The 15,716-nt window shown below is 57.7% G+C and overlaps 2 protein-coding genes across 4 annotated transcripts in view; one reads left to right on the top strand and one right to left on the bottom strand.

The window, feature by feature from the left end:
- FARP2 (FERM, ARH/RhoGEF and pleckstrin domain protein 2) overlaps positions 1–4,546 on the top strand; it is a 99,478-nt gene extending 94,932 nt beyond the window's left edge. The window contains exons 23-29 of the mRNA XM_028140842.2: positions 686–706; positions 917–999; positions 1,835–1,953; positions 2,166–2,329; positions 3,176–3,283; positions 3,430–3,581; positions 3,820–4,546. Coding sequence (XP_027996643.2) covers positions 686–706; positions 917–999; positions 1,835–1,953; positions 2,166–2,329; positions 3,176–3,283; positions 3,430–3,581; positions 3,820–3,886 — 714 coding nt within the window. The 3' untranslated portion in view covers positions 3,887–4,546. The remainder of the gene's footprint in view (positions 1–685; positions 707–916; positions 1,000–1,834; positions 1,954–2,165; positions 2,330–3,175; positions 3,284–3,429; positions 3,582–3,819) is intronic.
- Positions 4,547–4,569: 23 nt separating this feature from the next.
- On the bottom strand, positions 4,570–15,716 carry STK25 (serine/threonine kinase 25). Of its 3 annotated transcripts, none has more exons than XM_028140844.2 (12): positions 15,541–15,716; positions 15,102–15,223; positions 10,412–10,642; positions 9,716–9,772; positions 9,083–9,191; positions 8,169–8,326; positions 7,902–8,087; positions 7,424–7,569; positions 7,059–7,173; positions 6,819–6,890; positions 5,413–5,549; positions 4,570–5,148 (listed from the first exon to the last, which is right to left on the bottom strand). In XM_028140844.2, exons 2-12 carry the CDS (start codon positions 15,129–15,131, stop codon positions 5,109–5,111), a joined length of 1,281 nt encoding a protein of 426 aa, XP_027996645.1. In that variant the 5' UTR covers positions 15,132–15,223; positions 15,541–15,716; the 3' UTR covers positions 4,570–5,108. The 3 variants fall into 3 exon arrangements, with proteins under 3 accessions (XP_027996645.1, XP_008136703.1, XP_054579417.1); XM_008138481.3 differs by having other exon boundaries at positions 15,603–15,716; XM_054723442.1 differs by lacking the exons at positions 15,102–15,223; positions 15,541–15,716 and adding an exon at positions 11,192–11,271.

Below are 15,716 nucleotides of genomic sequence, written 5' to 3'. Positions count from 1 at the left end.
TTATAATCTCATAGGACCACTGTCATATATGCAGTCTGTTGTTGATGGAAGTGATATATGGCAATTAACTTTAAAATTACATATTAACTTGGGGGAAAACTAACATCTTGACAACCTTCTGCTACTGGTCATTGCTCATGTTAATTTTAGATTTTTTATGTCCAATGTAAGGCTCCGTGGTTGGCATCCTGTAGGCCCTGCACAGGGAAGCTGTCTGTTCTATGGGGTGATGTGTAACTTGGCTGAACCTAGGGAAGGATGATGACTCTTGGCTTGAGAAAGAGAACCTTTATCATGTTAAGTTTCTTTCTGATTCTAATAAATATCAGAAATAACATGATGGACTTCAGCAAAGTTCTCTTGAGCATTTAGAGAAATGATCAGTATTTTTCCTTTGATGTTGTGACAAAGTTATTGCTATTATCACCTCCTAATGTCAAACCATTCTTGCATTCCTAGAACAACCTTACTTGGTCACAGGATAGTTTCTGTCTGCTTTTAGGCTTGACTAGGAATATTTTATTTTTAAGTTATTTCATTTAGTCATTTATAACTAAGATTACTCTGTATAGGTTTTTTGAATCTAACTTTGTTAGGTTTTGGTACCAAGTTTATAAAATGAATTGTCCAACTCCCTATTTAATAATGATAATGCTCAACACTTTCTCCTGTGCTTGATTTTCAGCTAATAGTACTGGACCCACCGGTGAGTAGTTGGGTGCCCTGTGGCCCACAGCTTACCCACCTGGGTGGCAGGTGCCATGGTGTGGGGACCCCTTATGCCTCCCATAGCCCCTTGTAGAGTCAGCGTAGACTTGGACAGCACAGAATTTTCACATCACCTGTGTTATGCTTCAAGCTTGTGTCAGCCAGCCCTGCTCCTGGCCCAGACTTCTACCTCTTCTCCCACCCACAGGTAGAAGAAAGCAAGAGTGAGTGGTCTGTTCCACACAGTTTTACTATTTATGCAGCTCAAAAAACAATCGTGGTGGCAGCCAGGTAAGAGCCTTTCACATCTGTATCCCAGTGGGCCCGGGGAGCCCCGGAGTAGGGGCTTCCCTGCCATGAGCTAGAGTTCCCTCTGAGTGATGACAGTGTCATTCCCACCGTTAGGAGTGATGTGTGCCCCTTGAGCACTGCTTCTCCAGTGTGGGGAGCCAGAGAACGTCCCCACAGACTGGCCATGGCACTGCCAAGCTGCTTCCTGCGCCTCAGGTTCATAGCCCTTGACAAGAACAGGTCTGCGAAGACGATGGGTCTCCAGGGGCACAAGCTCTTTGGCACACTCAAGTTAAGGCGCAGAGCCAGCGGGTTCATGGGAGAAAGACAGGGCGGCCAGGCTGGGGCCCCTCCTCGCCTGCATCCTGGCCCCTAGCTGTGCAGCGAGGCTGATGGGCCACAGCTCAGGGGCAAATGGCCACTTTCCCCTATTCCACATCAGATCAACCAAGGAGGGGCAGCCCGACCTCTGTCAGCACCATGCTGTGCCGTCCCTCCCCTGGAGGAGCCAAGTGACTCCCAACCCTTTATCCTTCTCCCACCAGGAAATGATGATCCAGGAAGCAACCGATCTTGTACCTGAGACTTTAAAAACCTTGTTTTAGGAACAAACTACCCTGTAGAGAACTCCAGTCCACACAAAGGTGTTGCCCTCCCTCCTCCTGCCCCTGGCAGCCCAGAGGGATGCAGGCTGGGCCACCAGCAGCATTCCCGACCATCCTTTGAACCCTTGAGACAGGCATCCCGACCTCCTGTCCCCTCTGAGAGATTGTGCAGGCCCTGAGGGCCGGCTCTGAGCCTCAGCCCTCCCTCCCGTCCCTCCCTCTCCCCACAGCACTCAGCTGGAAAAGGAGAAGTGGATGCATGACCTGAACAATGCCATTGAAGCGGCAAAGAGCAGTGGCAACACGACCCTGGCTCTGCCAGGCAGCGCAGTGTGCATTCCTCCCCGCAGTGAGTTCTGAGAACCCCTGCACGGAGGAAGCTTTCCTATAAATTGTTTCCTCGTTCATGTTCTGCCCACTAAGTCCACGTGCTCAAGTTCCAGGTAGAAGGGTGGGCTTTGCTCTTGGCCTGGGCACAAAGGGATAGCTCCCTTGCTCTCAGGGCTCCATTCGCCAGGGTGGTCCTATCCCCTCTGAGCAGATGCCCGATTTCTCCCCCAGGACCCTCCGATGAAGTCTCTCTGGAGCAGGAGTCAGAAGATGATGCACATGGTACCCACAGCTCCTCGGAGGGGCAGGGCCAGCACCGGGCCAACACCACGGTGCACGTGTGCTGGTACCGGAACACCAGTGTCTCCAGAGCCGACCACAGCGCAGCCGTTGAGGTATGAGGTATAACGGGCACAAGCACCCTCTCAGCTTGTGCTTGCTGGGGGTAAGGGACCCTGGGGATCCCAGGAGGCAGGACTGGGCCAGGCCATGGCGAGCTGCCTCCTGCTCTCTTTGGGCAGGAAATTGGCTTGGAAAAGTCCCCTCAGGCACAGCAGCCCAGGGTTTTTGCCAGAGCTGTGGAGTGACAGTCACCCTCAGAGTCATCCTCAGGACTTGAGCAACCCAATGAGGAAAAACCTCAGAGCCACGTGTGCTGGGAAGAACAGGGAAACTGGTGTCTCCAGTGCTCTCGAAAGGGCCTGTCACTAGGAGTCGATGCTTCCACTTCCACCATCAGGAGCACCCCCCCACACACACCTCTCAGGGGGCGCTTGTGAACAGAAGTGTCCCCTGAGCTTGAGCAGCTCAGCCATCTGTGCTATCCTGTGGGTGCCTGCTTGGGTGGTGAAGGCCACAGATGTGTTCAGAACCTGTGTCCCTCATGGTGAGGTTATAGGAAAGAAGTGTGGTACCAGCAGGAGGGTGGGAGATGCAAAAGGAGGGGGCACTGCAGAGAGGGGTCTGCCCTAGGCCAGGGCTCCCAACTTATCTCAGCACAAGAGCGGCTCAGTCCTAAGGCTGCCCAGGGGACACAGCTTGGGCTAGGGTTACAGCATCCTCCCTTGGTGCCAGGGCATTTGTGAGGATTGTAGGTGGGGGGGGGGGGGGGAACTGGCTGTATTCTTGGGGAGCACACCTGCTCCCAGGAGATCCCAAGAGGATGGAGCCAGGAGGGTGATTGCTCTGATGGGCTGTGGTCTTGGTACCTTAACTAAAGCACTTTTGCTTTTTCCTTTTAGAACCAGCTTTCAGGGTATCTGCTAAGAAAGTTCAAAAACAGTAATGGCTGGCAGAAGCTCTGGGTGGTCTTCACCAATTTCTGCTTGTTCTTCTACAAAACACATCAGGTAAGGGTGCTTACCAGGGCCCGGGGTAGCCTGCCCAGGTGCTAGAGGAGGGCCCACCATGCCCTTCTCTCTCACTTCAGAGGAGGGGAGGGGGGTGAAGAGGAGAGGTGGCTGGGGAATGCCCATGGAACCATGCCGCCTTCTAGGATGACTATCCCCTGGCCAGCCTCCCCCTGCTGGGCTACAGTGTGAGCGTCCCCAGGGAGGCTGATGGCATCCACAAGGAGCACGTCTTCAAGCTGCAGTTCAAATCTCACGTTTACTTCTTCCGGGCCGAGAGCAAGTACACGTTTGGGAGGTAACTGCGGTGGACTGCCGGGTTCTCCTGCTCCCACCGGGGGCTGGAGGCAAGTCCCTGGTGCTGGGAAGGAAGGGCTGCACGTGGCTTCCTGGGTTTTCACTGGCCCTTGTCTCGTCCCATTCACTCCACATCTTGGGAACGTATTTGAGCACAAGCCCACTGTCACATGGCCAGAAAGCGCCCTGCTTTCCAAGTGGGCATCCTGGGCTTTCTGATGGGACAACCCCTTCTGCAGGTGGATGGAGGTGATTGAGAGAGCCAGCAGCTCGCCCGGAAAGGCGGGGGGCCCTGAGGAGGCATGAAGCCATTCTGCCTAGTTGAGGACAGAGCCCAGGAAGCAAAGCACAGTCAGCGCAGGCCCCACGACTGCTCATCCTGAGTCTTCCCAACAATGGACCAGCTGTATGGGTGGGCCTCACCGTGACATCTGGGAAGGACACTGTCCCCTCGAAGACCCAGTGCAGTCCCTTGGCCCTGTGGGGCCCTGGCAAGAACACCAAAGTGGAAATGCAGGCCCAGCTCCAGGGTGGCAACCAAGCTGGTGCTCACCTGCCCTCTCCTCTTCTAGAACAGGGCCCTGCTGAGAAATGGCTTTGAGCAGGAACTAGGGTGGCCCCGAATCACCCACTGCTGTACACAGGCCTGGCTGCCCTGTCCTTCAGTCTGGGTCAACCAGGGGTGAGGCACAGGCCTCAGGTCACAGCTGCACAAAAGTCCAGCATAAGCCACTCTGGTGCCCACCTCACATACCTCCGGAGAAGGGGAAACCAAAGTTCCGTACGGCCCTGGTAGGGCGAGGGCCTCTAATTTATTAGTACCCAGTATTTCTTAACAAGTGGAAGTAGACGTACACCTGCTTGTGTGTGTGACTGAAAATAAAGGGCATCTTTCTGCGCCTGCCTGCTCAGTCTCGGGTCACTCCAAGGGGGAGACGGGGCTGTCGAGACCCTGCCTGGCCTGGATCCCCACCCACCATCAGTCCGTCTTCATTTAAGGTCTTTATTGAAAGTGGCAGAAGCCTCTCAATGTCCTATGAAAACTAACACCTTAACCTCAGTATAAGGGGAAACAAGGAAGTTCGGTTTTCTTAAACAAAAGAAACATCCTGGCTGACACTCATACTTTAAGAAGACACAGTACCCGATCCAACACCACAAGGCAAATCTACAACCACTGTGGGCCTACGTGGGCCCTGGGTGGGGGCGGGGGGCCTGGGTGAGTGGGGGAGAAGGCTGATCTGCCCAACAGCTTCCCCACCTCAGTTCCAGTGGCTACCATCCTGTGAGCCCAAGGAGGGGATGGCTATGCCAAGGGGAGCTGAGGAGGCTGCACCTGCCGCCTCCAGGGCTGCACAGTTCTCCATGAGTCTTTGCTGCCAGGTAACCTCAGCCAGGCCGGGAGGAAATGGAAGCGGACAGCCCTCAGCACAGGGTGGCGGGGCCTTGTCCCACAAGAGGCTCCAAGTCAGCAGTCTGTACAGAGCTCAAAACAAGACCCTTCTCTCCCCTCCGACAAACAGCAGCTTTAGCGGGTGGACGGCAGGTGGTTTCTGTTGTGTGAAAACCTAGAGGAGAGAGGCCCTGTCACTACCCCAGGCTCCAGTGCAGGCCCACAGGAAGCCACCAGATGGCGTGGGCTGAGGTCAGCAACACAGAGCAGGCTGGGAGGGGATGGGGGCACTTCCCATTGTAGCCTACTATTGGCAGGAAAAGGGCACCCTCCTCTCTCCAGCCCTGAAGCTACAAAACAGAAAGGAAGAGAGGCAGAGAGCCTCTTCCAGAGTGACCCCTATAGCCCGTCCTGGGGTCCCACCCCAGCTCCCCCTCACCTCTGCACCCGCTCCACCAGGTGAGCCATCAGCTTGTCAGAGATGCCAGGGCAGGACTCCTCGGCCAGGCTGAAGGCGTTCTCCAGCTCCTCCAGAGCCCCCACACCCCCGCCGCTCTGCCTGTGCTTCTCTTTGAGCTGTGGACAGACCACCATGCGCCTGGTCAGAGGCTCACGCTGAAGGCTTCTTGGGCCCTCTCCTATGACTTGCATTTGGGGGTCCCACTCATGGTCCTTCCACCATAAAGCCAGGATGGCTGGGTCCAACCAGGGGTTGCCCCCTCAGAGTCTCAGGTCTTGGTTCTCAACAGGGGTGTCTCTGCCAGCTTCCCATGCTGTGGTAGGCCCAGCTAACCACAGGACTTCCTCCCAATTGTAAGTGACAGCTCAGGGCTCAGGTCCAACGGACTTGAGAAAACAGCCCAGAAACTAACTCCCAGAGTGCACTGCACAGCCAGACCGCCTGCTCTGACCCCCCTCAGCCTCCACGCTGCCCCAAGCTGTGGGAACCACTGACCTGGCAGGAGCAGTTAGGGACAGGTCAGCACGGCCCTCCCTGCCACACCCTGACACCTGACACATATGAGGAAGAGCCTGCATGTCTCCCAGTTCACCCCACCAGGCAGCCCAGACCTCAGGCCCAGCTTACAGGATCAGGACCCCTAAGGGATGCCCCTGCCAGCCTGGGTGGGGCTCTGCATCCCCACTGGGCTCACTGTGGAGGCTGCAGCAGCCTACAGATTCCCACCCCCCCACCCCCATAAACAAACACACACATGTGCTCCAAGCAGCTTGGGATATGGTAGTCCTGCCCTCCTCTCCAACACCTGTCAACTCCCCAGGCCCTGCCCCACGTGGGGCCAGCCTCTAATCCAAGTATTTAAGCTGAGCTCATAATTTCCCGCAGGGTCCATGACAACCAGCTCCATCCAACCTCCTTCCCTCGAATTCCAGGCTTCGGGGGCTAGAAGTGTGCCTGCCCTGCCCAGACGCCCCCACCTTCCTCGGGAAGACTGCTGTATCCTGTCCCCCTCCCTGGATTCCAGGTGCTGCCTTCACTCTGGGGTAGAAAGTGGTCACTCTGAGGGCTCTCGGCTGCATCATACTCCCATCAGCAGGTGACACAGATACAGGGTCAATTGCCATGAAGCAAGAACTAGACCTCAGGATGCTTCTGGTCACCCCGTATGTTTGCAGTTCAAAGCCATTCTGGGGCCCCAGGCAGGACAAGGGCAGGCGAGGGAACTTGAGAGGACCATGTTAGGGCAGTCAGTCTCAGCTGTTCCTAGTCCTGCTGCTACAAAGCCTGGCCAACAGTTAAACCACTGTGAACTCCAAGGGATCTGGAACCCTGTATATTGGGCACTGCAGCCCCATGCCCCACAGAACCCCCAGCCTAGCCCTCACCTCTCCAAAGACAGGCCGGACCAGCGTGGACAGGCACTGGGACCGCGGCTGCCTCTTGACGGGCTCCACAGACTGCAAAAGCAAGGCCACAGCGAGGTGAATAGGGCAGAGAGGCAAGTGGGTGCCCAGGGCAGGTGTGCTCCACCCTGGCCCATTTCTAGCCTCCCTGAGAGATGCAGAATGGGAGAAGCACAAGGTACCCTCCCAGCACATGCAGGTCCAGGGCCTGGGGGCCCGCACCTTCTGGGGGCCGTGCAGGGCCGTCCCCTTGTGCAGCTTGCTGTGCGGGCTCGGCCGGATGGTTGGAGGGAACGTCCAGATGGGGCCCTGTTCTCCGTCCTCAGCATCTCCATCACTGCAGAGGAGAATGAAGAGTCAAGAGTGCCCTGAGGGCCAGGATTCAGGGGGATCCCAAGCACCCCCACCCCACTACTTTCTGAGGCATCCTCACAGCCCTAAATGCTGGGTAGGGCCCTTGCTCAGGCTGCAGGAGCCAGGTGACCACAAAGGTCCTCAGAAACCAGCACCCAAGTTCCTGCCCTGGAGTAGGGACCCCTCGCATGTCACAGCCCAGAGCAGAAGCCCTGCACGACAAGCAGACCTACATGTCCGAGTCCTCAGAGCTGGACTCCTCGCCGTGCCCCTCGGACTTCCAGCGCTTGTAGCGGTCAATGAGCTCGGTCAGGAAGGAGGTCTTCCTGGTATATCGTGTGATGAACTTGTGCTTCAGGAGCTCTTTGGCGGTGGGCCGCTGCAGGGGAATGGGCAGGTCTCACTGGGTGAGGGATGGCTGGGCTCGTCCTTCAAACTCCTGGAGCTTGGACTCCAGCCAGCCAGGCTGGGAATGGGCCTGGCCATCAAGCTCTCTGACGGGACCCAGTGAGGGGTTCCGGGGGAGGGCAACCAGGAAGCTGGGGCTGGGCTCCACTATCTGCCCCTGGCCAAAACCCTCCAAGATCTTCCCCAGACCCTGAACTAGGAGGGGCCTAGGGCCCTGTCACCTCCCATTTCCCACCACAGACCTTCCCAGAGAACTGGAACTGTCCTAGCCCACCCCATGTAGTCAGGGGCCTGAAGGCTTACGAAGCGGGGATCCTTGTTAAGGCAGGCCTCCACAAACTCCTTGAAAGGCTTGCTGTGGTGGCCCTCCAGCGTGGGCGGGCTGTTCTTGGGGATCAGGAACAGGACACGCATGGGGTGGAGGTCAGAGTTCGGAGGCTCACCCTTGGCCAGCTCGATGGCTGTGATCCCCAGCGACCAAATGTCGGCCTGGACAGAGCCACAAAGAACAGTTGCCACCAGAGGCACCCTGAGCCCCGCTGCAGCCACCCTCATGCCTGCCGTGCCCACCTTGAAGTCATAGGCTGACTGTTTGATGACTTCGGGTGCCATCCAGAAGGGGGTGCCCACAAATGTGTTCCTCTTGATCTGCGTGTCCGTGAGCTGCCCCGCCACCCCGAAGTCTGCCAGCTTCACATCACCTTGCTCTGAGAGCAGCACGTTGGCAGCTGCTCAACACAGGACGGCAGGGCGTCACCCTTTGAGCCACACGGACCCCCACCCTATGTGCAGCTGCAAAAGACGTGCCTGCTGGCAGCCACCTGGCCTCCTGGGACACCAGCAGAGCTGTCCCTGGGACCTCATCTTGTCTCTCCTCCATCCAGCAGGCTAGAGATGGAGCCAGATCTGTCCACCCTCAGACCCAAGGCCACAGAGCAGTGCCAGCAAGCCAGGGGCCCACCCTGTGCAGCCCCCCAGCCCAAGCTCCAGGACCCCGCTTTAGTTTGCCTTTTATGACAGATCCCAAAAACACAGCAATTGCCCTTTCCTCCCAAACCACCCAACAGGCAGAGCTTCCCCCTCACTCCACCACCAAACATGCAGATTCCCTCACTCCACCAGTGTCTCCAGTCGGCCTCTCAGCCACATCCCTCCTAGGGACACTCAGCAGGGCCAGCCTACACCTGACACAACGAATGTACACTTTTGGCTTAAATAGGGTCCCTTCTTACACTAGGCGCACAATAGGTGTTTTTGCCATACGGAAATATGGTGCTAAGTTCTACCAGTTACTGGCTGTGTTTCCTGGCAACCGAGCTGATGGCTGTGCTCAGGTTGCAGTGGGCACAGGGCTACAAGAGTCTCCACATCCCAGATGCCTAGCACCACCATCCATGTGCCCATATCAACCTGCCACCTCATGCCCTGGTCTTTCTAGGGTCACGGAGCTCAGGGGCTCAGGTGGGAGCCATGCCCTGAGGGACCTTTGATGTCTCTGTGGATCTTGCGCTCTGAGTGCAGGTAGTCCAGGCCCTTCAGAATCTCCCGCAGGATCGTGGCGATGTAGGTCTCCTCCAGGGGGCCCGGCTTCAACTGTGCACAGACCGGACAGCAGGACCTCAGACTCCCTCCACCAAGGCCAGTCTGCCCTTCCTTCCACACCACCCCAGACAGTCACCAAGGCCCCGGCTCAACCGCCTCACCACCAGGGGAGGGTGACCCTGTGCATAGTAGGGCTCCCTACTCCATTAACCACTTTGGGAATAAAGTTTCAGGTGTGGGTCAAGAGGCTGTTTTTAGAGAACATACAATACCTTCACCTTCACTGTAAAGGTAACAGATGAAAATGGGGTCCCAGCCACATTCTAAGCCTGTATGACTGGGGACACTAACCCTCCTGCCCCCTCCCCAGGCAGAAGATGCCCAGGACCCTCAGCACCAACCAGTAGGGATTAAAAATAGCACTTAATTTGGGCTTAGTCGGCTCCTGACTGACACTTAATACACCAAGATAGCGTAGGAAAGGAGTCTAGGGACACAGGTGGGACAACCCCATAGCACCCTTTGGTCTGGTCCTGCCCCTGGCAAGCTGCCCACTGTTTCGGCCTACACCTCACCAGGTCCAGCGCGGAGCCGCCGCCCAGGTACTCCATGATAATCCACAGCTTTGTGCTCTGGGACCAGAGAAATGCCTGTCAGTGCATGGTAGTCAGCAGGGGGTTCCCCAGGCCCCATGACACACTCCCAGGCAGGGCTCCGGCCTGTAGGGAACCCTCCAAGAAAGGGATCCAGCAGGCTTACCCGGCTCCCTCCCATCACACTCCTATGACAGCAGCTTTGCAGATGGAACATGTGCTCAGACAAGTAGCCAAGTCTACTCTGCAACAGCCCATCAAAAACTAGGCTGGGAAGACGGCTGCCCAGCTAGCACTTGACCTTGATGTATCCACACACTGTGTGCTCTGGGCAGGCCCCCGAGCTGGCATTGGGCTCTGCTACAGGGCCTCATAAATGCCATCCCATAGGGGCTACCCCAGCCAGGGAGTCATACAGCCCATTCAGACTCTTAAGCCCTGCCTCTCCCAGGACTCCCCCTCAGGATGAGACAGGAGCCTCCCAAACACCTGCCTGGCCCTCTGGGTTGTTGTTTTGGGCGCCTGTTCAACTGTGAAGCTGTGTCCATGCTCGCTGTCAGGCCAGGCCTCTCCTCCCCATTGTTCCAATATGGGGGCAGGTGCAGAGACTGTGGGGTTTAGCCCCTGCCCCAGGGAACCCTGGGCATCCACCTGAGCACGGGCCCCGCCCCCAGACACCTTCAGGTAGGAGCCGAAGTATCGGGTGATGTAGGGACTGTCACACTGGCTGAGCACGGTGATCTCCTGCTGGATGTCCTCGATCTCGTCCTCGGCCTCCTCCAGGTCGATGATCTTGATGGCCACCACCTCCTTGGTGCGGTTGTCGATGCCCTTGAACACCTCCCCGAAGGAGCCCTTGCCAATGCGGTCCAGCTTGGTAAAGAGCTCCTCGGGGTCCACACGCGAGTGCTGCAGGAACACAGGGCGGGCAGCCCGTCAGCGCAGGGCAGCCCTGCAGGGACGCGGGGATCCCATGTGCCAGCAGCAGACAGGAGCTCCCCCAAGGTCTTTCTGAGTTTCCTCTTTCATCCCTTTTGTTTCAGGAAACCAAAATGCACCCTCCACAGGGAGATCCTCAGAGAGCACAGAGGCCTGGCGCCAGCCAAGGGGTGGAGGTGTGGAGCAGGTGCAGGGGCCACAAAGGTCACACCCGCTGCCCACCCCCACCGGTGGGGAGGACCCAGTGAGGTAGAGAGATGGGTTAAAAGTAGGTGGAGCATCAAGATTTTAGGCAGGAGACCATCCCGTAGGATACACCACCACATGAAAACCATGGGCACAGTTAATAATGTATCCTTGTTGACTCATCAATTTTAACAAACGTTAACACACAAATGCAAGATATTAATAATATCCTAACACCCGGGGAGTAACCAGACCTCTTGCTCATTTTCCTGTAAACCTAAAACTACTCTAAAAAATTCTCTTAAACGAAACACCCAGCGTGCATGAACTCACCTGGCAGCCACACCCCCTTAGAAAGGGCTTCCCTTCACCACCCCCACGCAGTCCTCGGGAAGCTGCACCCTCACACCAGCACGGAGCTTGACCCTGGACACTCAAGTATCACAGCAAACTGCCCCACATGGCCCTCGGATTTAAACACAAACAAGGCCTGAAAGGTACAGAGCTGCTAGTGCAGATGGTGCCCAGGACAGGGTTGGCAGAGGGGCTCAGAGGGCTCAGTGTGGGGGCTGCGTGGAGGACAGCAACACCAGAGAGCTGGCCAGGGCCACCCTGGGCATCCCCCAGCTCCTGCCCATGTAGCTTCCTGGGCTCCTGAGAATATTACACTCCACCCACCACCACAGACCATGTTCTCAGAAAGCCAGGGTCGGCCCTGCAGGCCCAGTGACGAGGGAGCCAGGTGCCCAGGACCCACAGGTCCTTTTGCGGCCTTGTCTGGACAGAGGCAGAAAGGTTTCCAAGCCCCGTAGACCTCAAATCCCGCAGGGCACACCTCCCTCTGAAGAGGCCACCCCACCCCACCAAAGCACCTACACCAGGGCCAATGTAAAGTGACAAAAACCACACTGCTGCACTAGGTGCTGGCACCAGCCCAGGGAGGGAGTCTCCTCTCGGAGCCCATGCTCACCCTGGGCTCACCCCCAGACAGAGCTCCAGCCTGGCCCAACCTGCTCCAGACTGAGACCACATGTCAATCAGAAACTGCCAGTTACTTGCCTTCCTGGGGTTCCTAACCAGGAGGAAGGAAGGAGACAGACGAAGGCCCAGACCTCGGATGATTCTGGGTACCAGGCAAGCCAGAAGAGAGCTGCAGGTGATAGGTAAGCAGGCACTGCAGAGGCTGGGGCCAGAACAGGGTCTCAATTCAGAACCCTCCCCAATAAGGCAGGCCACACAAAGCCCGGGGATGCAGCCACAGGCAGGTGCCTCAAGCAGGCCTATGGGTGTCCACTGGCACCTTGACTCAGCCAGTTAAGGAATGAGGCCCTTCTCACTCCCTCACGGGAAATGGCAGTCCAGTGCATGTGGAGGAAGAGACAGCCGCAGATGCGTGCAGCCAACCGCTGCCAGAAATCCCAAAGTCAAGGTCAAGGGCAGGACAGTGACAGCAGAGGGCAGCACAGGTCCCTCACAGGCTGCCCCAGCCTCTTCCTCCTGCTTCACATGTTCTAACAGGTGTGTGGCTTCAAATCACAGCTGCTCAGCCATCTTCAGGGTGGGAGATGGGGTCATGGATCACAAGATTAGAACCAACCCCAGCTGGAGAGAACAGCCTCTCATCAATGCATTGCCCACACCGCTGACCACTTGACAATCAGCATGACACACCTTCCCGCTGGAGAAAAAACTGGCTCGGCCTGGGTGGGGAACCTCGATGCACCCTGCTCAGCCTTGGCCACGTGTGGAATGTAGTCCAGAAAGGGCCCTCTCTGCCCACTCCTCCCCCACTGACCCACAGTGCCTCCCCACAGTGCTTAATGGTGCCCTGAAGGCTTGCCCCCAGCTCCAGCTCATGTTGGGGCAGCCCTGTAAGACACCCAGCTGCTCAGTGATTGCAGTCCGGTTGGTGCCCTGACCTTGCGACCTCTGTCACTGCAAGGACAGTCCTCTCCTTCTAAGGTGGCCTAAGACCCAGAGGTGGGACTGAGGCCTGGCAGCACCCTCGTCACCACTGCCCTTCTAGCTCTCAGCCCAGGTGCCCAGGACCCACAGGTGTAGGTGCTTTGGTGGGGTGGGGTGGCCCCCAAACCACTCTCAGGCCTCTGCTGATAACACACCCTCCACTCCACTGAGAACAGTGTCGCTCTGCACACCCAGCCAGAGCTGAATCTGGTCCACGCAGCCACCCAAAGGAAACCCCAGGCAGCCTCGAGCAGAATTCAGAGCACACCTAAGCCAGGGTTCCAGCTCAATATGGAAGGGGGACCCCCAACCCTCAACTCTCACACTCTTTGGGTCCCCACCTCTGCAGGTCAGTCAACTGAGCTGATAGGGTGTGACAGGAATAGTCCAGACTATGATACTGACCCTACAAGCAATCACAGGGACAAGCATTCCCACCCCATGGTGGGGGGAAGGCAAGCAGCTCCCCAATCTGGGGCCCAGGCTGCCCTTCTAGGCGATGTACATGGTCTGGACAATCACTCAGGTCACTCAACTGGCGGTCAAGACCCTTGTTCTCCGAGTCAGCCCTGGTGCTGTCCGATCTGGGTACACCACGTGGCAGTGTGCCTGCCATTAGTGTCACCCCACAAAATAAGAGCAGCCACGCTGTCCCCAGTTACCACCCGCAGCCATTCAGGCCCTGCAGGCAAGTGGCATTAGCTAGGTGAAGAGAAATGGCAGGGTAGGAGCACAGGCTGTGGGGGACCTCCCCACAGGGCCAGTGACAACCACCTCAAGAGAAAACACTGTCTTGTCAGGCTTCCTGCCACTGACAAAGGCTGAGTCTCTCTGCCCCTGAAAGGACAAAGGGGGCTCCCTTCCTTTGGGGTCCCTTCCTCAGCTCCTCTGCACCCGCCCTCCCTCCCAGATCTGACTGGACACCCCAGGCCGAGCACCAAGTACCATCAGCTCATGGGTACAGCGGCAGCTCACAGCTCCACTTTCTCATTTTGGAACCCACAGGAGCTATTCCTATAGCTCTTAAAAATAAGCTGGAGGCAGACTTTTCTCCCAGCATTAGTCATGTAATTTACCAAATACACAAGGTCAGATATGAATGAAAAATCTGTTAGCATCAGTCAGCAAGCCCTGGTTCCCATCTGTGACCACTGCTGGACCCAGATACCCTGCCCAACAGCTGCATGTGGCCTTCCAGGTTTCTCCAAGGAGCCTGTGTCTGGAGCTGAACCCTGGCTCCTGCTCTTCCTGGCCGCACATGGACACACGCCTCCTGCATGCTGTTCCCATTGGTTCCCACACGGTGCAAGCAGGAGGACCACTCTCTTTCTCAGAGGTCCTCCCAACACTGCAGCGGTTGGCCTGCATTAGCCCAAGCCAGCGCATCAAGAGGAACACCTGCCACCAGGTGGTTTACTCCACTTCACATCAGCATCACATCACACTTGTGTTGAAATAACAAAAAGGGAGGAGGCACAGACCACGAGTCCCCATGCGCACCCCCCTTCCTGGCACCAGCAGCAGGTCCTCATTCGAGGCAAACTCAGGGCACACTACAGAGGGTCCCTCAAAGTCAGCCGGTGCCACAAAATACAAGAACCAATCAACCAAAGAAGAAAGACAGCAGATAGAAGGCATCGCCCAGGTCAGCACTCCTAGCCTGGGCAAATCAGGTTCTGCAGACCAGCCTTCTCCACCTCCCCTCAATGAAAATGCTCACACAGGTGTCCTCTGCTTTCTCTACATGCCAACTGGTACACAACAGCTGCTTAATCACATTCGCAGCCTCTCTCATTGCCCATCAGGGAGGGATCCCCCAGAGCCCCTCCTCCAGCCCAACATGGACAGAATGACCCCAGCCCAGGCCCAGCCTCCAGTGTGGACTCTGACCTTCGCTGTCCCTGCAGATCCAGGTTCCCGCCCTGCCCCGCCCTGTTCCTGAGACAGGTCTCTGCACACCTGCCACTGACCTCAAGTGGTTCCCTGTGAGAGGCCTGTGGGCTTCTGCCTCCACCCGAGTCAGCCCTGTTCCCACCCAGAGCAGCACCGGAGGACTGCTCCCCACTCTGCCCACACACGTGCATCACAAGGTTCCCCTTGAAGGCTCCTCTTTTCATCCCACACACCCTGGAGGGGAGGGCTCCTCTGAAACCCAGATGTACGAGAGATACTTATTGGTGCAATAGATGTCCCTTCGGGACCTCGGACTCTGCAGTCAGTGCTCTTGTCCCAGGGGACCCAGCGAACGCGCGCTCACAACCCAGAAACCAACCCTCACCTGGTTGGCAAATCCCCTGAGGTGAGCCATGTCTGCGCGGCCCTCAGACCATCCGCGGCAGCCCCAGGAGGCCCCTGGATTCCGCCTGAGGCTCTGGAACCCGGCTCGCTCGCTTCAGTCAACTGGAGAGAGAGCAGGCCAGCTCAGTATCCCACTCAGGACACACGGCTCCCCAGGCCAGGCGGCCGCCCCCTCCTCCGACCATCTGGGAACAAGCTGGAGGGGGCGGGTGGAGGGGGGGAACAGAGACCCGGGCATTGTCAACCCTGGGCATCCCTGAGGCCCTTCCCACCTCAGCTCCCGGCCCAGCGTAGCCTTCAGGCCCGCTTCTCCGCACCGGACCCCGCCCCCGGTGCCCTCCTCCCCAGCCCCACTCCCCGCACCGTTCGGCCCCCTCCCCAACTGCCCCAGGCGCGGGCTCGCCCGGCAGCGCGCCCACCTCCGGGGGGCTCCATCCCGGCCTCCCCCGGCCCGTTCCGCAGTGCCCGCGCAGGCTCCCACCCGCTGCCTTCGCTCGCCCCGGACGCCGGGCCCTCCAGCCCGCAAAGCAGCGGCAGTGGCGGCGACGGCCGAAGAAAGGCCGGCGGCGGCGGCGGCGGCGGCGGCGGCGAGGGC

The sequence above is a fragment of the Eptesicus fuscus genome, chromosome 11 (genome assembly GCF_027574615.1).
Source record: "Eptesicus fuscus isolate TK198812 chromosome 11, DD_ASM_mEF_20220401, whole genome shotgun sequence".
NCBI lineage: Eukaryota > Metazoa > Chordata > Mammalia > Chiroptera > Vespertilionidae > Eptesicus > Eptesicus fuscus.
Note: the sequence above shows the minus strand (reverse complement) of the source record. Positions and strands in the feature narration are given on the sequence as shown.

Bases quoted from the DNA above. Each gene is read 5' to 3' on its own strand.
- STK25 (XM_028140844.2), bottom strand. From the start codon at position 15,131: ATGGCTCACCTCAGGGGATTTGCCAACCAG. The intron at 10,643-15,101 runs GTGAGGGTTGGT...GTGTTCCTGCAG, and splicing joins TCAGGGGATTTGCCAACCAG to CACTCGCGTGTGGACCCCGA. The intron at 5,149-5,412 runs GTGAGGGGGAGC...TCTCTCCTCTAG, and splicing joins CTGGTGGAGCGGGTGCAGAG to GTTTTCACACAACAGAAACC.